Source organism: Gracilinanus agilis, chromosome 1, assembly GCF_016433145.1.
Source record: "Gracilinanus agilis isolate LMUSP501 chromosome 1, AgileGrace, whole genome shotgun sequence".
NCBI lineage: Eukaryota > Metazoa > Chordata > Mammalia > Didelphimorphia > Didelphidae > Gracilinanus > Gracilinanus agilis.
Genome location: NC_058130.1, coordinates 42113893 through 42138773, shown reverse-complemented (window position 1 = coordinate 42138773; position 24881 = coordinate 42113893). Strand labels below are relative to the sequence as shown.

General features: G+C 34.2%; 1 protein-coding gene across 1 annotated transcript in view; it reads right to left on the bottom strand.

Annotated features, from left to right (window-relative positions):
• Positions 1-24881, bottom strand: part of CHL1 (cell adhesion molecule L1 like) — a 110057-nt gene that overhangs the window by 11215 nt on the left and 73961 nt on the right. The window contains exons 14-21 of the mRNA XM_044656821.1: positions 23944-24068; positions 18940-19041; positions 18524-18721; positions 16557-16627; positions 5123-5345; positions 2489-2604; positions 2169-2373; positions 680-802 (exon numbers count right to left, since the gene is read on the bottom strand). Of these exons, the coding sequence (XP_044512756.1) occupies positions 680-802; positions 2169-2373; positions 2489-2604; positions 5123-5345; positions 16557-16627; positions 18524-18721; positions 18940-19041; positions 23944-24068 (1163 nt within the window). The remainder of the gene's footprint in view (positions 1-679; positions 803-2168; positions 2374-2488; positions 2605-5122; positions 5346-16556; positions 16628-18523; positions 18722-18939; positions 19042-23943; positions 24069-24881) is intronic.

The window sequence follows — 24881 nt, the reverse complement described above, 5'->3', positions numbered from 1 at the left end:
TTGTCCAAGATCACACAACTAATAAATATCTATCTACTACATCATCTAACTGCAGTGAGGGAGGGAAGTTCTTCATCTGAAATTTCTCCACATTGAGAAGATGACAAGTATAGATTTCCTACCCCCTTCAGAGCTTTAGATATGTTTATATGCATTCATCTATGTGTATATATATATATATGTACATATATTACTATAAAGAAAAACGATACTTAACACTTAAAAAGTGCTTTAAGTTTTGCAAAACACTTTATATATGTTATCTTATTTGATAAAACAACCATATGAATTGTGTTCATATTATCTCCATTTTATAGATGAAGAAACTCCAGCTTTGAAAAGTTTATGTGATCTATGTAATGAATAAGGAAGGACTTGTCCTTAGGTTGAATATGAAGAAACAATTATTTTGTTAATTGAGGATGTTGAAAAATAATGTTTAATGGCATATGTCTATGTAGACACTAATGTTCAGATGAAGCTCAACATAATCTAAATTCATTCAATAAAGTTGAGCTGGTTGTACACTGAAATTTAACTAAAACATGAAGCAGCCAAATAAGTTAAGAATAATGTAGGATTAGAAATTTGTAGGTTCTCATTTTATGATGTTATTTACTTAAAGATGCAAACCAATTCTATGCTTTAGATTGATTGTAAAAATCAAACTTCTACTTACTTATCTGGTATTGTAAACTGTAGCCAGTGAGATTGCCATGTGCTCTCTTGGGCAGTCCCCAGGACAATACAACAGTGTCTTTATCAACATGTATAACCTTGAGGAAAGTTGGCTGTTCAGGTACTGAAATAAATAAAGTTAATTTAGAATTTATGACAAAATAAAATAAAATTTTACAATATCCCATTAGAAGATAAAGGCCTGACATGAGCAATCACTAGTTTTCCAGACTATAACACCATACCTTAGCTTACCTCTAACTCTGCTCTATTAGGTCTCTTTCATTAGTGAGTTCTACCAAGAACCTCCATTTTAGCAAAGAAGATATAATAGACATCCTTAATTCTCCAGACATAGTTAATGAGTACCTTTTCACCATTAAAAAGTTAGTACTTTGAAGGTAAAAACTATCTTTCTTTTGACCTTGATTTCTATCCATAACCCAGCAGAGTGTATGGATCATAGTAAAATTCTAATGAATGGTTATTAACAAATTTAGAACTAATTTTAATGGAGATGATATGTAATATTTACTTGTAGGCAATATGCATTAGATATTTACTTCTTCCATTAAAATTGAAGTATTGGTAATTTTAAATTAATTTTAAAATATTTAATTTCATGGGTACTTTCCTTATTAGAGTATTCCTTATTGAGTTAAGATGGAAAACTCATCAAGACTGATAAGGAAATGTCTTGGCTTTTGAAAAGAAATCAAGTAGGAAGAACACAAGTACATTCAGCAGAAATCACATCCACTCCAAAATCTATAGAGTACAACTGGGAGCATGAGGGAACAGAAAAAAAAATGTGGGCAACCATGTAGCCCTTCTAGGGAAAGAAGTAATGATGAATTCTCATTAATTTCTTCCTACAAAAGAGGCTGTAACAGTAGGTCTGGAAGCAGCAGCTACAAAGACTACTCTGATAACAATGATGGCATCTCTCTGATTTCACAACTAGAATATTATTATAGAGCCATCTGAATTGGAGATTTTCCCTCCTGTGCTAAATGGGATCTCTTCCCCATGTGGTCTATTATATGAATCTGTATATCACCATTTAGGATATCCCATTTGAGATAGTCAGAGGAGAGAAATAGGAATTGGATCTGTAATTGTATTAATATGGAAACTCCCACATAAGAAAAAACTCCCTTTACTCATGCAAATTGTTACCTTCTATACAACTTAAAGTCTTAGAGGTTAAAAAATCTTAAAGATATAAAGACTCATTCAGAGCACACCCAGTCAATATCTCAGGCTAGCCTTGATTTCAGAATTTCCTAGCTTCAAGGCCATCTCTGTAAGTACTATGTCATGAATATAAAGGTAATCGAGAAATTAAAATGGTTACTGACCTAAACTGATCAAACCACTAACAATTATGAACACTAATGAGGATTTGTGATTAAATCTAAGCCTATACTTCCAAATGGTTATGTTAAAGGAAGAAGATAACACTCTCGTATAATTTATGGTTGTCTTACCTCCTTCTGGAGTTTGAAAAGAAATTGGAGAACTTTCTGGCCCAGCACCTTTAGAATTGTAGGCTAAGACAGTTAACTTAAATTCACTAAATGGGTCCAAGGAAGGAACCATTCCATAGCTTCTGTCTCCTGGCAGTCTTATAGTGTGTATTTCTTTGGGGAATTTCCTCTCATCCAATCTACTCTTCGTTTTCCACCAATTGATCTGAAATAAAAATGATAATGAATTGGTATATTCTTGCAGAAAATTGTTGTAATCTATTGAATCAGTTTTATTATGGAACTAAGAATGTTTTTATGTAACTATGAAGAAATAAAACCTGATATCCTTTCAAATGTCCATGTACTCTCTCTTTTGGGATTCTGTCCCAGGTGACATTAATTAGAGTACTGTTTATAACTCTTGCTGATACCGACAAAGGAGCTGCATCAGGATCTGTAAACACACAAAAAGATATAGAATTCCATCTGAGCATGGAGCCATTGTTAATTGAAGTCAGTCAGATTATTCTCAGAAGTGTATTTCTATAATAGATTTAAACCAGGGAAGAGTTTCTTCTTGAACATTTTTCATATAGATGCCTAAAAATTTAACCTGTAATTTGTATCTGTATTTAAATGTTTACAATAATAATGCTAATAGGTATGTTATATAACAATGGTATAATATGGTAGGACTCAGACTATTGAGTCATGGAGTCTAATGGTATTGGATCTTTGTTCATTTCCAGGAAGACTATACTATATGTGTATATAGTACATATAATATATATACTTTATATATATATATATATATGTAAAACAGAGGCAGCTTGGTGGCTTAGTGACTAAAAGCACAGAATGTGGAATGTGGAGATTAGGAATACTTGAGTTTGAATTCTGCCTCAGACATGCACTAACTCTGTGGCCTTAGTCAATACATAACATCTTTCCAACTTAGTTTCCTCATCTGTTAAATGGAGATAATAATAGCACCTACTATACTGGGTTGTTTTGATGATCAAATGAAAAAATGTGTAGTGTTTTGCAAACTTTAAAGAATTGTAAAAGGCATTTTATAATAAAATTGATATTATTATATTTATTAATACTATTGATGCATTTTAAATTATTATTATAAAGTCAATGCACCTGTTAATATTGATGAAAACTTTTTATTCTTGCCTTTTCAAAAAAGTTGACTTATCTTTTTAGAACCAAATGTAAATCAAGATAAAAAGGATCTTTACAACATAAAGGAATTTAGTTGAATGCTAAATAATACCAGCACCACAATTTTTGAGATATTATTATATGGAAGAATGCTACCTTCTCTTTCTCCAAAAGTGAAAATAAGGTTAATGGTCAAAGCAATATCACATTATAGTTAGGTATGAATAAATTGATGGGGAAGGCAGCTTGGTTCCTTGAACAGGAGAATGAACTTGCAGTTTTATAACTTGATTTCTAATTACACCTCTGTTATTATAGTTTTTCAGATGTTGGGCAAATCACCTAAGCTTTCTATACCTCAATTTCTTCTCATAAAATTGGAGGTTCAACTATCTGTCTTTTCAAGTACCTTAAAATTCCAAATCTATGATTCTATGAGTATTTCATCATCTTCTCCACAGATATTAAAATAGGGAAGCCTCATCTCTGATGATAATTCTCATCTCATCTTGTTATGAGACTAGATTGATCCTAAATTGTTATAATTATATACTGATTTAGAAACAGGCTTGTCAGTCAGTGCCTGGATGGTCTAGAATTTCCTTTCTTCGTTTTGCTCACCAAATAACAGAGGATTTTGATTGTAAAAGTTGCTGACAATCACTCAATATTAATAACTTGGGAAATTCTCAAATTAATATTTTTGAAAACTGAAAACATTTAATTTCCCAAACTATGTCTATTTAGACAAATTTTATATTAGAATATATATTTTTCATCTTCAAGCTAAGGCAATTTTTCATAGTGAATTGTAAAATATGTTTTGTCTTTGATCATAGCTGCCTAAATCTGAAATTACATATGATTGTTTTTTATACTATTGTATTCCACAGACACAAAGATTTAGAAATAGACATGTCAAAATTCAAATAGTCCAAAATTAATGCTACTACAAATGAAGAAAAGAAGGCTTATGGGAAGTAGGTGAATAGTCCAAAGTCATCCAAGTGGTAAACCCAGGTAGAATGTGAACTGAAACCTAGACCTTTTGAATTCATATCTAACATTCTATACCAAGAATTATGAGGAATATATATTCTTCAAAAATTTTAAATCAGACCATTAAATTTATATATTTTTAAAAATAAATCTAGAATTAAAAGTATATTTTGAGGGTCTAATTGATAAGAATAGTATTTCTTTCACTTTTTAATTTGTCACAAATAGTGTAATATCTAGTGATCTCTCTTTTCCTAAATGTATAAATAATTTACTCTATAAAAATTATTCCACTAAGCTGGTACTTTCCCATCTTTTGAAAATGTGGCTAAAGGGGGTTATGGAGGTTGAGGGAGAGGGAAAGAACATGAAATATGTAACTATAGGAAAATATTCAAAATAAATTTTTTTTTAATTTTTAAAAAAGAAAAAATGTGGGCCCTCTCCACTCAATTTTACATGTTTTGGAGTAGAGACTATTTTTCCTTTTCTATCCTTTTCAGTTTTTTATTATGTGTTTTTCCCCCATTATGATACAATCTTTTTGAGGACAGGGACAGTATTTCTTTCTGCTTGCATTTGTATTCCCAGTACTTGACCCAAAATGGATGCTTAATATATGCTCATAGATTAACTGGCTGACTTTTGTGCTCTGGCTACCATGATTCTACAGTGACAAGGACAGTATGCTGGATAAAGTAGGTGTCAGTAAATGATTACTTGTTCATGATATTTGTAAAATAGCCTTGAAATATTTCCAGTGCAACTAAGTTTCAAATGAATTTTGAAAAGAGATCACTTACAATCTTCTCCAGAATATACTGTTATGGTCTGAGGCTCAGGCCCAGAGCCAAGTTGATTAATTGCTTGTACTTTAACATCATAAGGGGTAAAGACAGATGAAGTCATCACTCGTAAGGTATTATCTGTGGCCAATTCATCAGACCATTCTGAAGGGACTCCCTGTTGTCTCCATGTCACTCTGTACTCTAATCCTGGTCCATTTTGTTCCATTGAGCTCAGAGGCTATGAAAAAAATAAAAAAAATAATTGTCATCTTTGATGATACACAAAACTAAGTCTTAAGACTTAATCAATGTGATAAAAAATAATAAAACACCAGGCTCAGCCCTGGTGGCTTTGAGATTCATTGACTGCATGTGCCTGGAAAAGTCACTTAACTTGTCCTTGCTCCAGGTACAGAGGGATGGGACTGGGGAATTCTATTGTGGAGGTCACTACACCAATTCAAATACAGTTTAGAAAAAAGTGATTATATTATCAGTGAAAATCCAAATTTTAGCTTATTACTTTAAGATAACTAGAAACAAGGTATTGAGCTAAAGCTTTGTTCTAGACAAGTGATGGCAAACCTGTACCTTAGGTACCAAAGGTGCTAGACAGATCACTCTCTTTGGGCACAGAGCCACCCTTCCCTCCAACCATTCAGAGTTCCTTACTAGAAAGGCAGAGGAACTTGGGTGAAGCTGCTCCCCTTCTCCTCTCAACCATACCAGAAGACATTTTCTCAGTTCACCTGGCCCTCTGCCCAGCAGCCCAATGGGAGCACTTTCTCCCTCCCCAGTGTGGAGTAAGAAGGGGACAGGGTGTGCCTGGCACTCATTGTGGAGGATAATTATGGCATACAGTCTCTGGGGGGTGGGGAAAGCACTTGGCATAGGGATTGGGGTGAGGGTGGGGTCTACCACTCCATCTCTAAAAAGGTTTGCCATCACTGTTATAGATCCATTTCCTTCTATTCTCTAACTTGATCATCTCATCAACTCTTATGGGTTCAATAACATCTCTGTGTAAATAAATCCCAGATCTTTATATTCAGCCCCAGTCTCCCCAAAAATCTAGTCTCACATTATAAACTCTTTATTAGACATTTTGACATAAAGGCATCTCAAGCTCATTGGATGTCCAAAGCAATTTTTTTTTTCATAGCTTTTCTGAAGATTGCTATATCTTTGAGAGATGGGAATTGGTTACTTCCTTTGCCCAGTGACCCATGCTCATAACTTCAGTGTCATTCTCCAATCCTTATTCTCAATCATTCTACTTATTTCTATCACTATCATATCTCTCATATTTGTCTCAAATATAACTTCTTTCTACTGACACCATCAAAAGCACAGATCAGGCCTTGTGGTATATTATCTCATCTCTCTCTTTGTATATTGCAATAGTCTTTTCATTGGTTTCTTTTTTACAAGTCTCACCCAATCCCAATCCATCCTACATACAACTGCCAGATATTTCCCTCAAGTATAAATCTAACTTTGTTGTGCCCTGGATGAGTGACTCTATCACCACTAGGTCTAGATAGATAATAATTAGATAAGGTCCAGTGACTTCCTATTACCTCTAGGTATATGACCTTCTCTTTGGTATCTATATCTCTGTAGTCTGTAGTCTGTTCAAATACTCTATAGTTAGACCCACATAAATACTTATGTTTTGGGGTTTGTTTGTTTTTTTCCCCTTCATTTCTGTGAGTTGATCTCCTTTTTTTGCATTACACTGGTTGGCCCCTATGACTGGAATGAATTTCTTTTTCATTTTAGTCTCAAAATCCATGTATGCCTTTGAGACTCATCTCTGCTACTTTCTTCCCTACTACCCCTGAGTACCAGTACTTTCCTTTCTGAAGTTACTTTCTGTATACTTTCAATGTATTTTATATATTTATATATAATAGTTACAATATATATCCCTATCAAAGAGCTAGCTCCCTCAGGTAGAAACTTCTGGTGTTTTGGGGGCATTCTTTTTTTTTTTCCCAAACCCTTACCTTCTGCCTTAGAACCATTATTAATTTTGGTTCCAAGGCAGAACAGTGGTTAGGGCTAGGCAATGGGAGTTAAGTGATTTGCCCAGAATCACACAGCTGGGAAGTGTCTGAGGCCATATTTGAACCTAGGACTTCCCATCTCTAGACCTGATTCTCAATCCTCTGAACTACCCAATATTTAACGAAATGCTAGACACATAGTAAGGGTTTAATAAAGGCTGTTTATAGACTTTAAACAGTTTCTGAAGACTATTTAATTTAAATCCATCTGAATAGAAATTTGGGTGAGCAACCTCCAAATATATAGTAGCTTGGATGCTCTCCTCAAATAGCCTGACTTCCCATAAATGGAGCTAACTCAACCAAAGATGATAAACATATACCTTCCCATTTAAATGATTTTCTTTAAAATAAGAACTTGTAATTAAACCAAAAATATCACTGTTAATGATAGCTATGTTTCCTTTAGTGAAAATATAATGAACTATACTAAGAAGTAAAGAAATATGAATACCAAAATAAAATTTAGGTCTGTCTCCCTTTCTTCTCTACAGCTCCAGTCTTTTATTTTTTCCTCTAACTTACAGAGCTTCTATGCTAACAGTTTCCTGTGCTAGGAGTTAAAATCCCCTGAAGCCATTCTCATCCATAGAAATGCAATTTCAACTGTCTTTACTTAGGTATTGAAATAATTCCCTAGATGATTTCACTACTTTCTTTTCAGAAATCTATCTACCTCATCATTCCACATGGCTTAATAAGAAGAAAAAAATACATCCTAGTATCACTTTTTCTGTAAGTTGTAAGTCAGAACAATTTTTGGGAACCTATTTTTCCCTGCTGCCTAAGTTTGAAGCCAGAAGTGGTGTAAATTTTAATTTGCATTATTATGATTTAACTTTCTACATTATGTGCCATAAAATGCATACCATCCATAGTAATGATTCAGGCAAATATAACTCACTAACTGCCTTGCTTTTCCTTCTCTCTCTGTCTCTCTGTCTCTCTCCTCTTTCTCTTCCTCTCTCTCTCATTTTTTTTAATAGAACATACTTTTAAAATCACATCAAGAACAATTTTCAACTTCAAAACAGAAATATATTATGGTTTCAGAAGAACAAGGCTAACTAGAAAAACAAGAAGTTCCTTTTTTTCCCCCGGCTGATCAGGTATGTGCCTTTACATAATAGACAGTGACTCCTAAGGATCCCAACGGGAAATATGAAAGTAATGGATATGATCACAAAGTTGAGTCATATAATCTACTTCAATAAAATGCTTTGGAAAATAAGATTTCCTTACTGCCTTATGAAATTCAACTATATGATCTCAAAATCAGGGTTGGGGAGAAATATTACCAAATAGTTTATTTGTTTTTTATAAAAGCAATTCTGCAGAGATGACAGCTAATTCTGTGATGTTCTTGAATCGTCAAGATTCTGCATTATTTAGGAAAGTGAACTCCCCTGAATAAGAATAAGAAATATGAGTAGTTATTAGTATGAATATTTAATTTAGACTCCATGGAATGTGAGAATTTAAGGTCCTTAAAAACAAGGGCTACTGTGTATCAAATAAATATACATTTAGTTTGATTAATAGATGATTTTGTCTTTTTGTCCTCAAAATCTTTTTATAGTTCTTGCCCCATTGTAACCATTTAATACATTTGAATTGAATTGGAATAAATTGAACTAAATTGTGGGGGTTACTCTCTGGAATCAGAGGATCTCAGTTTGAATCCTGCCTTTGATATTTATCACCTGTTTGTTCTTGGATGAATCACAACTTCCATTTCCTCATCTGTAAAATGAAAGATTTAAACTAGAGGCCCTTGGTGCCTACTTTGAGCTCTAGATGTAGAATTCTCTTGTAATGGGAGTTTATTGTCCCAAAATTACATTATTTTATAATCCTATTAATTAGAAATTAAGATGTTTTAAGACATTAACTAGGTTTCAATAGAAATGAACTCAATTAAATACATTTTAAAGAAATTACTTTGAGCCTCTAGTTATTACTGAGTGAATATTTTTACTTGTTGATGAAAACAGAGCTGAAAATTTGCCCCAGGCAGTGTCTCTAGTTGTATTCACTGGGAATTTTGGCCCCAGGGAATCTCTTATTGTTAAAATGTCATAAATTCATCAGGGATTCAAGAATGCCCAGATAAATAATGCCTATATGCAGAGAGCAGAAAGGTTTTATCCAGACTGAAGTCTATAATTTTAAATAGCTTCATCTCAGAACAGATAAAGAATTGAAATTGTCATTTTTTTCTCTCATGTTTCTGAGATAGTTTAGTAATGTACTTTCCAAAAATATATTTGTACATATATATGTGTGTATATATGTATACACAGTTTGTGCACATATACATATATATTCTCTACCTACTTACCTATCTACCTACCTACCTATATACTTACCTACTGACCTATGTGTTTCTATCTATCTATCTATCTATCTATCTATCTATCTATCTATCAAGATATAGATTTATAAAATTTGTTGTAATGTGATGCACTATCTAAGCCCATTCTTTCCAGAGGATGACATTCAAAGGATCTCCAGCAGGAATCTATAACCACATTTTTTCAATAAGCTTCTAACCCAGAGATCCATGTTGGAAACTACTAGGAAACAAGTCAGCTTCTGGCCATGTAGCTCTCCCCTGACATCTGAGATGTAAAAGGACCATGTAGAAGGGAATAATACACTTCACACAATCTCTTTCTAAATCAGAACAAAATTCTCATTAATATATATTGTCTATATATTGACACAAGGACTCTTACTTTTAGGATTCTTGAAAATAAGTGGCGAGTCACAATTTTAATATATTTGAAAAAATATCGTTTAAATGATCATTGTGGGTGGGTAAAAAATAGCCGTATTATAATTTTAAATTTTGGTATAATTTGATTTTTAGTTGAATCATTTTTAATGTTCGACATTCTTGGCAGAATGGCTGAAGTCAAATGCCCTTCTTGGCTGTTAAATCTAAAATTAAAAAATGTTTACTTTATGTTAATTTATCTTCAATATCTCCCATTTATTTACTCATTTAAAAAGTCTCATTAAACTTTTGCCACATTCAGAGAATCTCCAGCAGGACTGTATAACCGCTTTTTTTTATCATAAATCTTACCAATAACTTTATAATTATCCATTTTTCTCACATTCCCTTGAAGTTAGCTTCTTGTAGACTATTAATGACAGATACACTATGGGTCCTTTGATTGTTTAAGACAGAGAATCTATACAGGTCTTCAGATACCCTCTGGGTCAATCCCCTCATTTTACAGAAGAAAACATTGATCTTCAGCAAGGTTAAAGACTTGTCTAAGGTAACATAAGAAATAACTATCAAAATCAGGACCCTTTAACTCCAAAGTTGGCACCTTTTCACTCTATTATGATCCTTTAGACTTCTATTGTTAATTGACTAAAGAAAGAATGTACTAGGGAGAGTTTAATAAACAAAATCTATCAATCAACAAGTAGTTATTAAATACCAAAGATGTGGCAAGTAGTATACTAAATGTTAAAAATACAATATGAAAGTAAAATAACCCTGCCCTCAAGGGACTTGTGTGATTATAAATTTAGAGAAAAGAAATTAGAATTTAATTACAATTAATCTTAAAGTTTGGTGGAATTTGAAGTGTTTGGATAACCAGGCTCAAGAAATCATCATAATCATGTCAAATTCAGCTTAATGAGGAATTTCTGTTGTACATCAGGGATCTGCCTATCCTTGGTACTGTTCTGTTTTAACATTTCTAAGTAGCCACAGTCAGCTTTACTTAAGTTCAAGGAGAAAAAGAAAACTAGGATGGTGAGAGTATTAGAGATCTGTTATAGGTAATTTATAATGTGATAGGTAGGCATACATAGTGAGTAGAAAAAGACAGACCAGCGGGTCTGACTGAGAACATTCTATGCCAGAATGTCAAAGGGGTTTTGTTCAAAGAGACTGAGTGGTGTGGCAGTTTCCTGCTTTGAAGGAGAGGTGTAAAGCTGGGAGCTGCTATACAACAAGCCTTTGGATTATTTGGGATCTCCATAGAGAAGGTGGATCTGCAAATCAAAATAGAAGAGGAAGATCTAGGTAGAGTCAGGATCTGTCCTGTAGTTGGTGAACAGCTCCAGGACATCCTATACTCCCTAGCCCTTTTGGATTATCTTGCTGAGAACAGAAGTGTTCCTTTATCTAAACATCATTTGGCAGTCATCAAGGACCTTATGTGAGATCCCCATAGCCCTGTCACACTCAGCTGAGCCATTTGCTGGCTGTCTGTTTAGGTAGCTTAGGACTAGTCACCCCCAACTGTCACCATTCTCTGGCAGTTGGACCCTTAGAGGTTAGAAACCCTTCTCCCTCCAATTCCCATCTTATCAAACCAATAAACTTTACTTTTTTTAACTTCCTTGTCATCCTCTCTCCCAACCATCAAGGATCCACAGAGAGTTAACTATCCCTGGCTGTTGTGAAAGTTTCAGTTATTGCTATTTCTCCCAAACTTTTCCCTTTCTCCATTAATGTTGTTTATTATTCTTTCCCCAATGGGATTTGTTTACCTCACTGTGTGTCCCCTGTGTATTAAGCTCCTTCCCTGTCAGTTGTCAGTTGTGAGCTGCCATTGCCTTTCCCATTCAGTTACTGTTTTTTCAGATCACAATATATGGAAGTCAGTTGGAGGAAATGAAAATGTTGAGATTTTTTTTTTAAAGAGTAAAAGAGTCTATATTAACCATCTTAAAACAGCTAAAAACTGGGCACAGGAAAAGTATTTTGATTTGTTCTGCTGGTATACTGAGGACAAAAGTAGGGATGGAAGAGACACTATTTGGCTTAATGTAAGGAAGCGATGCTTGTAGCTAAAAATGTGCAAAAGTGATAGAGGCTATTCCAATGCATAAAGGATTTCCACTGTTATGAGGAAAATTAAGAATTTAGGCATTTAGTGTAAATAGCTGTCAGATAAGATCTAAGGGTTCCAATGATGTAATAGTGGCAAGGAAGGGCCTTTTTCCTGAGGACTGTGTTATGGAGGGAACAATGTGATGCTAATTAACTGCCTCTAGTGGAGAACCCAGGAGAGGGGATTTTCCTCTATCAAGGAGTCATCTGTTCTGCCAGGAAATGCAGGTGAGGGCACTGATCACAATTCTGAAAGGTGGACTTCCAGACTGTATCAGCTCTCTGCCTTCATTCTCCCTTTGGATTAATTTTGCTGAGGACCTGTGTTCTTGGAAACCCTGAATCATCACTGGAACAGAAGTGAACTCAGTTGTGAGACATCCATTCCCCTTCCAGCCAGTCAGGCTAAACCAGGCAGCCTGGGAAAGTATAGTGTAGATCCTGACCCAGCTCCCAGTCCCTGAGTTTTGTCCTTGTATACCTAGTTTAGGGTGACCTCTCTCTACATCTCTTACACTTAAATTCATTATTAAATAGTGGTTTTTCACTTCCTTTTGTTATTCCTTCTTCACAATCCAGAGGGCTCATTATAGATTAATAGGTAATCCCTAGCTGGGTAGGTCTGAAGTGACAGTTGGTCTCCACTGTCTTCACTCATTTCCCAAGTCCTTTGTTTTGTGGGTGTGGATATGAATCCCATTTGTATTTGCCTCAGTTAGTTACCCCTCTTCACCCAAACATTCCTCCTTCTCCTCTTCTCAAAACCCAGTGTTTAATTTACCCATTTACACCACACACTGATGACATCACCAGGATGATCATTCACTTGGTGGGAATGGTGTCAATGGGGTTCCTATTTAGGTATGGATTTGGATCCAAGACCTTGAGATCCTTCCAGTTCTGAAAATCTGACAAAGGGAGGAGTCTGAACACTACTTTACCCTCTGATTATTCTTTATATGACAGGACATCTTGCTAATCAAGCACAGAGCATCTATTTCTACATAGACAATCGAGGAAAGAGAATACTAAGTATCCCATCTCCCTCCCAGAGGAGAGGTCAGGATTAATGAATGAATGTTTATTAAGCATTTTGATTTCCCAACAAGCCATCAGATAATTACACATTATTTTAATTTGACTAACTGGAATATCCACCCTTTGGAACCTTAGTACTAAGCTGAGATCAGTGTTGGCCTGAGATACTCCAGAGGAATAAAAGACTGAGGTTTCTAATATACAATTTAAGCTGTAACACAGACAGAATAGCATTAACACTGCTACTCAGAACAGCCCAGGAAATTAATTACATTTAAAAAAAAATTTTTAATTCCAAATTGGTAACAATTAATTTTACATCTTTCTAAGCCCTGATATATTGTGACAAAATGAAGCTAGAAAACTAACGGAGATAAATATACTCATTAATTTTTAAGTTACAAAATTCTTTTGTAATTTTGAAATTGGGAATTCCCAAATACATGTTAAATAACAACAAAATTCATAAATATTTTTAAAGTATATTGACCAGGGAGAGCTGCATGGCTCAATGGATTGAGAGCAAGGCCCAAAGATTGGAGGTCTTGGGTTCAAATCTGGCCTCAGACACTTACTAGCTGTGTGACCCTGAGTAAGTTACTTAACACCCATTGCCTAGCCCCGCCCACTCTTCTGCCTTACAACCAACACCCAGTATTTATTCTAAGATGGGAGGTAAGGGTTTAAAGAGTAAAAACATAAAAAAGTATATCGACTGATACTCATGTGTATAATTAAGTAGCCAAGTACATCATAAAATTCCATAATGAGGATCTTTCTTTAGTGTAAAAAGAAAACTCTAGAACTTGCTACTATATGTCTGTCTATATGTATGTCTAACATGTAGAAAAGAGATTACCCTCATGTTCAGATAAGTCACTTATAAATGATACTGAAAAAAAGAATTTCATATTTAATAAGACACCAGTGTAATGGGGACCTTCTCATTTGGAGATCCATTCTCAGAAGATATACAGCTATCTGGAAGAATCTGCTTCTGGGAAAGTTTGATAATATAATGGAAACCCTTAACTACTTTGTAGGAAACTCAGATATTCTAACTATTTAATGTCACATTATGAAGAAGAACCATTCTATGGGATGTTGAGACAACTGAGAATGAATTCAGAAGGCACTCATTCACTCACATTTAACTGAATAATTCTTTCTCTGAAAGTTAGTGAGAAGGCAAAGTCTTCTCTAAGCACTGACAGATACTTCATACCATTATGTCCCAACCTAGTTTTCTGCTATGTGGTCTAGCAGTCCAAGGTTCTGAAGTGATCTCTGCCCTAATTAAAGAGTATATTTTACAGATAGAATGTTATAGGCTGAGCATGTATTAATTTTGAAAGGTCCAGAGAAACTAAGCCAACAGAGGTATGGAAGCTTAGATCCAGGCCAGAGTTGGTGGCCCATCATCATAGCAAATTCTTAAGGACTGTTATCTAGAGGTTTTTTTTTTTCTTTCAGTTCATGGCTTAGAAATATACAATCAATCTTAAATATTTAATTCCTTTTCTTTCTAGGTTTACCCTTTGGGGAACTTAATTGACCTTGTTTCCTTTAAACTCTGAGTATACTCATTTAATTTTTGGGTGAGATTGGAATTATACTACATATCCATTTGGAAGAAGTTCCAAGTTCAGAGTAAGGAACTAGAGACAATTTGTTTGGACCTCAAAAAGAACTTCAATTGGTTCAGAGATCTTAATTCATGTGTACTCTATGTAGAAAAGCACAGTGATGACACTTTGTTCAGACCACACTTGGGAAGCTTTATACACTGAATGGAAGAATTTTCATCCACAACAGTATGATTTTTACTTGAGATTGAAGGAATGATTTCCAGTTGTCTCTCAGGTGCTTACTCTAACAATTATATACTCATTTTTTTCCTTTCCCTTCCCTTCCCTTCTCTTCCTCTAGTATTGTGATAATTTGGGGAAAAAAAAGCTTTTGTTATTCTTTTAATTTTCCTCAGTGACTAAGCTCCTTATGTGAGTGTGTGTCAAGAGTTGACGGTAGAGAGCCCTTAGTAGAAAAGGGGAAAGAGCAAATAGCCCAGAGATTCAATAATCCAAAGCTAGCTTACAAATACTAAACAAAACCAGTTGGTTTTCTCACCTGAGGTTAAGGAAGTGACTAACAATTCACCTAAGGTCCTGTTATTGAATGATAGATAACTCTTCTGGGAATATTGTACATTACTGGGAAAAGTGATTAATTTTTCATCTGAAATAATCAGGTTGGTTCTTTTCATTGCTTTTTGTCTTTTTCTTTATTGTCCTTTGGCAATGACCTTGGGAAAGGCCATTTAGAAAGATAAGTCACCAGTGAATTACTAGGTGAGCAGTAATCTTTAAGAAAAATGGCAAACATTCTTTCTTTAATAGTTGTGTAACTCCATATTTTAAAGATAATTGTTATTAAAAATAAATGAGACTATTTTTTCATGTGATATTGATTGATTTGAGATGTTTTTTGTGTATGTGTGTGTGTGTGTGTGTGTGTATATATATATATGGAAAAGAAAAAATGGCAAAATGTTTAGGTCTCTATTCTGTATTAAAGACAAAATGCACCCTAGGTTCACTACCTAATATCCTCAGTTCTTCACTCTCCATCACTCATATCCAATCAATTAACAAGTCTTATTTCTATCTCAATGGCATTTTTATCTATCCTATACTCTCTAATGACACAGCTATCACTTCAGTTCAAAACCTCCTTGTTTTGCCTGCATTATTTCAACAGCTAACTAATTAGTCTACCTTTTTCCAGTTTCTTTTCAATCTCAGATCCACAGACTTTCAAGTGTTGTCTGGCACATAATGTCCTTCACAGTTTGGCACTAACATATTTTATATTATTGTATTATTCCCATGTGTAAGTTCTTCATTCTGACAAAACTATTCTATTTCTGTTTTTTTCCCCAAAAAGAACATTTTGTCTCCCTCCCCAATTTCTTTGCACAGATTTCCTCCAAAACCTGGAATTCTCTCCCTTCTCATTGTCATTTTATATATGGAACTTCTAGGTTCCTTCAAAGCACATTGCTTTATGAGGGTTCTTCCTCTCTGATACTCCATGAAATTACTTTATATTTATCTGTGCACATTGTGTTTCTCCGCAGTCAAATATAAGATGCTTGATGTCAAGGACTATTCAGATACCACAGGACTAAGCACAGTTTCAGGACAATTAGTCAATAACTTAATCATCCAACAAGTATTTCTTAAATGCTTGTTGTGTGCTACAAACTATAAGTACAAGGATAAATTAAATAGTCTCTGACATTAAGCTGCTCATCTGATACTCAGAAAAACAACATGTGTATATTTAAATATATATACAAAATAAAGATAGATTACATAGGAGCCCCCAATAACTCCATTTGAATGATCCTATTTAGATTACAGTATTGAAAATTGCCCAAACAAAAATTAATAAACCAAGAAGAAATCATATTTACCTCCCATTTGATAAACATTTCCTTGGGTTGAGAAGCTTCAACTCTTATATTTTCTGGATTTTTGTCAGGAGCTAGAAAATTATACAACACTACAATTACCTTTTCATTCATTATCTGATACTCTATGGGGAAATCACCAGTCCCCTCCTTCAAATTTATCATAAAGTCTTAAAAGATATTTAATAAATATGGCAGCTAGCTTTATTATCATTTCCAATAATTTTGTTGTTTTTAACAAATTTCATCCATGATATTTCATATTCTCTCACTATATTAAGCAAAATGTTTTAAAATATTCTGCATTTGGTTGTATGAAAAATAAATATATATATATATACCTGAGTATAATAAATTGGTACAATTATGGTAACATATATAAATATATATAGTACATATACATACCTATCTCTATATAAATATGAATATATAAATATAGCCATATATCTACACATATGTATATATGTATTTATATAAATATTTATTTTTCAACATAAATGTTCCCTTTTTAATGCTATCCATTTTATTTTCTACATTTAATAATATTATTCTGAGAAGTTATCAGGTTTCACCAAATTGCCAAAGCAATCCATGACACATATATCAAGGTTAAAAATCCTTGTGCAGTCCAGTGTTATTAACTCTAATAATGACAGGATGATTATTTTTCTAACAGTTGGTTCAGTATAATAAATCATCTTGGAGTAACCTACAAAACAATGGGAAATGACTAGGAAATTCCAGTGGAAAACCAATCATAGAATACAGAATGATTCTTTTCAGATGACAGCCTTTTAATGTAACAATGGAAATTGTGCTAACAGTAGAGATATGTAACAAGTTTAGGATAAAATAAATTACACAAATGAATGACTTTTATTTCTATTCAATTTTTCCCCACAAAGAAATAGCTTCCTATACTTAGTTTTACTCCAGGAACAAAGCATGCGATCATACTAGTGAAGAACACACTAAGGATAAATGCCCAAGGGAGAGGTCTTAATGGTAGAATTTCTATATTTGAAGTTCAAAAAAGACTAAATTTCCTTGGGGGTTGACATGAGATTATAAGATTAAGCAAAATGCACATCAAATACACCCAAACCAATTATTTTAGGTGGAGGTAAAATCTAAAGACATTAAAGGATTTATTTTAAAAACTTCACTTTAAAAAAATCTTTAACAATGCATCAACTCCAATGTAAACAATTGTGTGTGTGTGTTAAAGACATAATTATGCACATATCTTTCTATTCTGCTAGGAAATTATTATTTTTTAAATTTCCCAAACATCAAATAAAACTTCATTGTGTCACCTGAGAGTCATATATTCTAGCCCATGAACTGTTGAAATTTTGAACACGTGTATTAACAAGAATTTCCAAAGAATTAAAATTAATGCTATAATCATATGAGACTTCCTACACCAGAAGGAGGAAGGGGAAAAAACATGAATAAAAATGATTAACATGACTGGTTAAATCTTAACTCCTTTATTCATTCTTGTCTCATTTAATCTTTATTGGTGCCCAGGAAGATGCCACAGTTTATTTATTCTTGCTTGGCATACTTAAGGTTTCCAATTCCCTTTGTTCTTTTGGGAGTGCAGAATGCTAACTTTCCCCACTGACATTCAGTTATAATCAGCTGAAGAGTCCTAGGTATCAATAATTTCCTGGGAGTAATGTGTGCTGCTACATCTCTCAGGACAGAAAAAAAAAGTTAACATACAGGTAGCAATATAGCAGATGATTACGTCTCTTTGTATATTTGAGTCTTTGTACTAGCAGGTGTTTCAGTACTGCTGATAAGGACCAAAGTTATAATTAATTGAGAAAGAAGATTTAGTGCTATTTCTTAAAATTGGCAGCGGGCAGTGGTGAATTTTTAGACAAGTGCTAACAAGCTTCCTCTTACATTAATAGGATGAGACTAAGTTAAAAACACACAAAACGAAATTATCTGTTTACCTGCAGGAGGGGTTTCATGATAGTCAGAAGGATTGCTTGGTAGACTCCTTCCAACAGCATTTACACCTACCACCCGAAACTGGTATCTTACATATGGTGCCAATGATAACAAGGCTGTTGTTTCATTTCCTTGGATTTTAGTCAATTCTGCCCATTTTCCAGGCTCGTCTTTATTGCCTTCAAACTCTATAATGAATTCTAGAAGAAAAAGCATGGGTATAGTATTAGAAATACATACTCATATGCAATCAATATTATGTCCTGAATGATACACAAATGAGAATGAAAATGTTCCATATTTCATGTCACCCAGTATTTAAAGGAAGAACTTTATATCACTTTTTAAATTCTTTTTTTTTTTTTTTTTGCATTTTGAGGTCCAATGAAAAACTGGAATTAGAGGAGTATTTTTCTACCAGTTATGGCACTGTTGTGGTTATCTCCAGCTTCCCAAGTCAACCGCACACTCCTGTTCTGCCTTTCAGAGAGATAAAGGTTTTCTGGTGGATCAGGAACATCTGGATAATAATTTAAAAAAAGAAAACAACATTACTACAGAATAGTAGATTTTTGTGGGGACCTTTGGATAGAAGAAATAAGGACCTAGATTTTCTGAAATGAAAAAAAGAGATCAATTAAAGAAGCATTTCTTTTATGAGTGTGTTGATGAGTTTTAATTATAATTAATAAATATGTGACCTTGTTCATTATGAGAGAGAAAGAAGGAAAAAGGGAGAAAGATAGGAAGTGAGGAAGGGAGAGAAAATATTGCTTTTCCTCAGGGAACTTAACATTTTATTGGAAGAGACAACCTGTACTTAGATATGTCTACTTTAGGGAAAGCAAAATATCAGTGTTTTCCTTGATGTAAGGAACTCTTGAATGAGTAATTAAATTAAAAATATATATACATGTATTAATAGAATACTATGTGACAGACACTATACTAAGCTAAACTGTCTCTATCAGTGCATTGATAAACACAGTCTTAAAGCATTTCCTAGATCACCTTGAGGTTGTGACTTGCTTTGGGTCACATAGACAATATGTTAGAGACAGAAATTGAAACTAAATGTTATGGGTCTGTGGTCATAGTACTATGCCATGTGGCCTACATGTCATTTTTAGAAGCTTGTAATATCTTCTTCTTCATCTGAAAGTTCTTGAACTTGGCTATAACATTACTTGGAGTTACCAATTGGGGATTTAATATAGAAGGTGATTGGTGGATTCTTTCAATCTCTACTTTACCCTCTTTTTCAAGAACATTAGGGCAGTTTTCTTGGATAATTTTCCTAAATAATGATTAATGTTCAGGCTTTTCTTTTTGACATGATCTTCTGGTAGTCCTATAGTTCTTAAATTGTCTCTCCTTGATCTATTTTCTAGATCTGTTTTTTTTATCCATGACATGTTTCATATTTTCCTCAATTTTTTCATTCTTTTGATTTTGTTTTATAGACTATTGCTGTCTTGTGAAGTCATTTGCTTCTAGTTGCTGGATCATAATTTTTAAAGATTGAATTTCATCCCTGGATTTTTGATCATCCTTTTCCTTCTGGAATGTTTTTCTTCGTAGATCATCTTTCACTTTCTTTGCCTCATTTTTAAGCTGGTCAAGTCTGGCTTTCAAAGCACTATTTTCTTGTTTTAGTTCATGTGTTTTGTTTCCAGGAGCCCTATTTTGCTTTTTAAATTCTTTTCTCAATTTTCTTTAGTTTTTCTTAGCTGGTTTTTGAATTCTGTTTTGAATTCTTCCAAAGCCTGTGTCAAATTCACTGGAATTTAGGCATTTTTGCTTTGTGTTCCTTGTTCCTCCTCTGTTTCATTTGCTTTTTGTTCATCGCCTGGATAGAAGCTATTGATTGTAATTTGTTTTTTTCTTTTTCTGATCTTTACTCATATTTTTTTTTCCTTCTTTCTCCTGTCATTGACTGTATCCTTGCTCCTCTATTTATTTGCTGGATCTGTGGTTTGGGGTTATTCTGTTCTGAAGGGGCTTCTTCTCTGCTCAGCTGAATTACTGGATTATGCTGATGCAGCTAGCCTGTTGTATTATTGAGTCCTAAGGCCAGATCATCCCCATTTGCCAGAGAAGCTGAAGCTGAAGGTGAATGTATGGAGACTGAAGGGTAGTTACCTTCATCCTCTTCTCTTCCGTTTTGCCAGCTGCCTCCCTGCCAGCAGCCCAGTTAGAGCCCTGAGTACTAAGGTACTCAGTTAGAGCCCTGAGTACTAAGGTACTTAGTCCTGGTACTAAGGTCCTTGGTCACAGTTGCAGGCTTTGCCCTGGGATGCCAGTCAACAGGAATCTTACTGCTGGTCTGACCTCAGTAAACAGAGCAGGGGTTTTGGAGATTGGGCTTCCCTGTCCTCTGAAGTTGTTTTATCTGCACTATTACTGGATTGGATTAAGCTTGGTCTACTGGAGCAGAATGTGCCCTGAGGCCAAAGCCTTCAGAGAAAGAAGCCCAAGATGGAGGAGCAGTGGCTGAAGACTATTCAACCAAACTGCTCTCCCCTCTTCCCCTCTCCTCTTGCTGCCCCCCTGCCAGCTGTGGTCAGAGCACTTAGCCCCATTCAACCCCTACAAAAAGGCACTCCCTCCAGACTGGAGCCCTCACCCTAAGACGCCAGCAACCAAGAAGTCTTAACACAGTAAGTGGGGGAAAGGTCCTAGGACCTTCCTTTTTTCTTTTCCTTAAACACAAGAATTCAACCTTTTCTGGGTACCTTTAAGTTGAATTGAGCAGGAGGGTCCCCTGACTCTGTCCTATTGTTAAATTTGTTTTTTTTTTTTTTGTCCCCCTCAAAGCTATTTGTTTTTTTTTTTAAAACCCTTGTACTTTCGGTGTATTGTCTCATAGGTGGAAGAGTGGTAAGGGTGGGCAATGGGGGTCAAGTGACCTGCCCAGGGTCACACAGCTGGGAAGTGGCTAAGGCCGGGTTTGAACCTAGGACCTCCTGTCTCTAGGCCTGACTCTCACTCCACTGAGCTACCCAGCTGCCCCAAGCTATTTGTTTTTGACTGTTGTGGAAGAGTTTTCACAGAAGACTTGGCTTTTGCTTCTAAGCCACTATCTGGCCTTTTGGAATTCTATCCCACAAGTCCTAAAACCCTTCACTCAATATTTCAGTGTCATACTATTTCATTGTTAAGGGCACTCCCTCCACTGAAATAGATGATTGCTCCTTATTGATTCATTAGAAAGGCTTCAAGAACTTTTTTTTATCTGAAAAAGTCCGTCACCATATAGTCTCTCTTGATATTAGCCTATCTGAAATTAAAAGGTGAAGGCAATTATCAAGTAATATATGTAAACTAATATGCAGATATATACAAACATATACTTATGTGTTTGTTACCACATTTGATCCTCACATGAATCTTGAAAGGTAAGTGCTCTTATTTTCCAGTTAACAATGAGAAAACTGAGTCTGAGATCAGTCAAATGACTTGCCTAGAATCTCTCAGTTAACAGGATTTGAACAAAGGTCTTCTTGTCTCAAAATTCTGCACTCCATCCACTAAGCCACTTGGTTACTCAGTTATATTCTTTACACATAAATCAGAGGAAAAAAAAAAAACCTCCTGTAAATACTTTGGAAAATATGATGCAAACCACTTTAATAAATTAAGGAAATAAATATATGTGTGTATGTACATAAATACATGTATATGTATTCATTTATATATGTCCATGTACATATATATATGTGCACATAATTAACATATATATATATTTATATTTGTATATGTTTGTGTCTATCTATGTATATCTTCCTAAATGCTTCCAATGATGAGAGCTCAAGCCTCTTCTGTCTTCAGCATAAAAAGGAAGCTATCCCTTTCTCACATTTTCATATTCTTTAGAAATGTTTGGTTTAAAGTCACAGGATGATTCTAGAAACTTGATATATAACCTTTGTATTTGTTTACTGAAAGCTCTCATTGAAGAAAAGAATAAACCCACACACTGAGAACTGTGTTAGGTCATAGAGGTTGTAGATCACAGTGCTCAAATTCAGGGATACATCCTATGAATCCAAATTCTTGTTACACTGCCCCACACTGCCTAGAATTTTTCACTGTGAATATAGAGCACATGTAGTATGAGAAAGCCCCCAACCAGATCAAGTTAACACATCAGAGATGAAAATATATTCCATTATTTAAAGAGAGCAGAAAGAAACTAAGATAGATAGACTTTCAGAAAAGAATTGAAAGATAAGCTGCCTCAAAATGCACCATCCAATTTGGTATAAAGTGTCATATTTTATGGCAAAATTATAAAGCATATGTTGCCATTTTTTGAAATGTTTTTAGAAAAAAATATGTAATCAATGGAGGCAATATTATAGGATGGCCTTATGAAGAGCTATGATATTTTTATGATTTTATTATTCCACTATTAAAGTTAAAGATTAAAATAGTTCATAAATATGAATTTATTTATAGATTTTTTAATTTTATACATATACTTTATAGATGTTTAGGAATAATATATCTATTTCTTGCCAAGATAATCTGTTTTTTCTATGAAAAATTAATTTAAAATTTTTGATTAATGTAAGTGAATAGTAGCTTTGACTTCATAGATCTCCTTTGTATTCTTGGTAGGAATTAAATGGATAAAATATATTTATTATTCATATCTGGGGAAGGGATTTGTGAAGAATCATGAATTAGGAAATTATAAAGGACTTCATGAGAAGGAGAATTTAGTACTATTACTGACCTTAGAAATTATCTAGTTAGTTCAACAGACTCATTTTACAGATAAGGAAATTAAGGCCCAAGTAGGATAAGTAATCAAGGTAACAAAGGTAGAAACTAACAGAGTCAAGATTTGAAATATCCCATGTGGATTCCACCATAATAGAAAATAATCATGTTTTGGAAAGATAATAAAGGCATGAGTGCCAACATTAACCCCTAAAGGCCTATGTTAGATTTGGTGTCATAAGACTGGGTTTGTATACCTGCTATATAATAATCTGTAATGCTTTCCGTATGCCTATATGTATGCCTAGTGACTTTTTGGACCCCTTCTAATTATAGATTTGTTAGCCTATGATCCTTGTGAAATTTTATTAGACATATAATCTCAGGGGAGACATAACTTGTCTAGGATTCAGCTGTAAAAATTAAAGAGTTAAACTAGATGGTCCATAAAACTCTTCCCAGTACCAAATCTGTATTCCTAAGATCCTCCACTGTTCCATGCTGACTTTAATAAGCATGAAACTGAATATGTAAATTTAAGAAAGCTTAAACATCTGCTAATTTCATAAAAATTTAAAAACTAGAAATAAAGCTTTAAAAGTATAGGAAACCAGCATTTTAGATCTGAGTTGTAAGAAGAGAATTTAATCAGGAATGAAGAAGTATATTCATATATTTTCTCTTACAAACTTACCAAGGATGGTCACTTGAGTTATGGCCATTGCTCTGTCAAGTGCAGTATTAGCAAGGCAGGAATACAATCCTTCATCTTCCAGAGTGACATTAGATATAGTCAGTTTGTCTCCATCAATAATTATCCTGCTAAAAAAAGGAGAAATTATCAAAAAATGGAAACAAATAAAGAGTCAAATCCCATAATTTCCTGAATATTAATTTTATTTAAGCTATTCACTTGGTTAATCAACTTTTCCTTAGGAGAGAGAATAATGCAGAAAAATACAGGAATACAAGATAAGTTCAGGGAATATAAGGAATTCTAGTTTTGTTAAAGCATAATCTTGGAGGCAGCTGGGTAGCTCAGCAGATTGAGAGTCAGGCCCAGAGATGGGAGGTCCTAGGTTCAAATCTGACCTCAGACACTTCCTAGCAGTGTGACCCTGGGCAAGTCACTTGACCCTGATTGCCTACCCTTACCACTCTTCTGCCTTGGAGCCAATACACAGTATTATTGGCTCCAAGGCAGAAGGTAAGGGTTATTTTTTTAAAAAGCATAATCTGTGCAGAAGAATAGCATAAGATATGACTAAAAAAATAGGTTGAAGTCTGATTAAGGATGGATTTGAATGAAGATCTTTCATTTTATTTGGTTAGCAATGGGGATCAGGCTTTCAAATGGAGAAGTTTTGGGGGGAGTTGTCTGAAGAAAACAAGATTAAAAAGGGAGAGATGTAACATTGGGAGAGCAATTTGTGGCAATTGCAATAATTCAAATAACAAGAAATGGAGCCTGGAAAATGGGTTATCTTTTAGGCAAGAGCAAAGTATGGGGCAGATGTAATGAATACTTTAGGAAGGGAATCAAAAGGACCTCATAGCAATGTGAAAAAAAGAAGAAGGAATAATCAAAGATAAAATCAAGAATTAAAAGCTGAATGAATGGGAAAATGATAA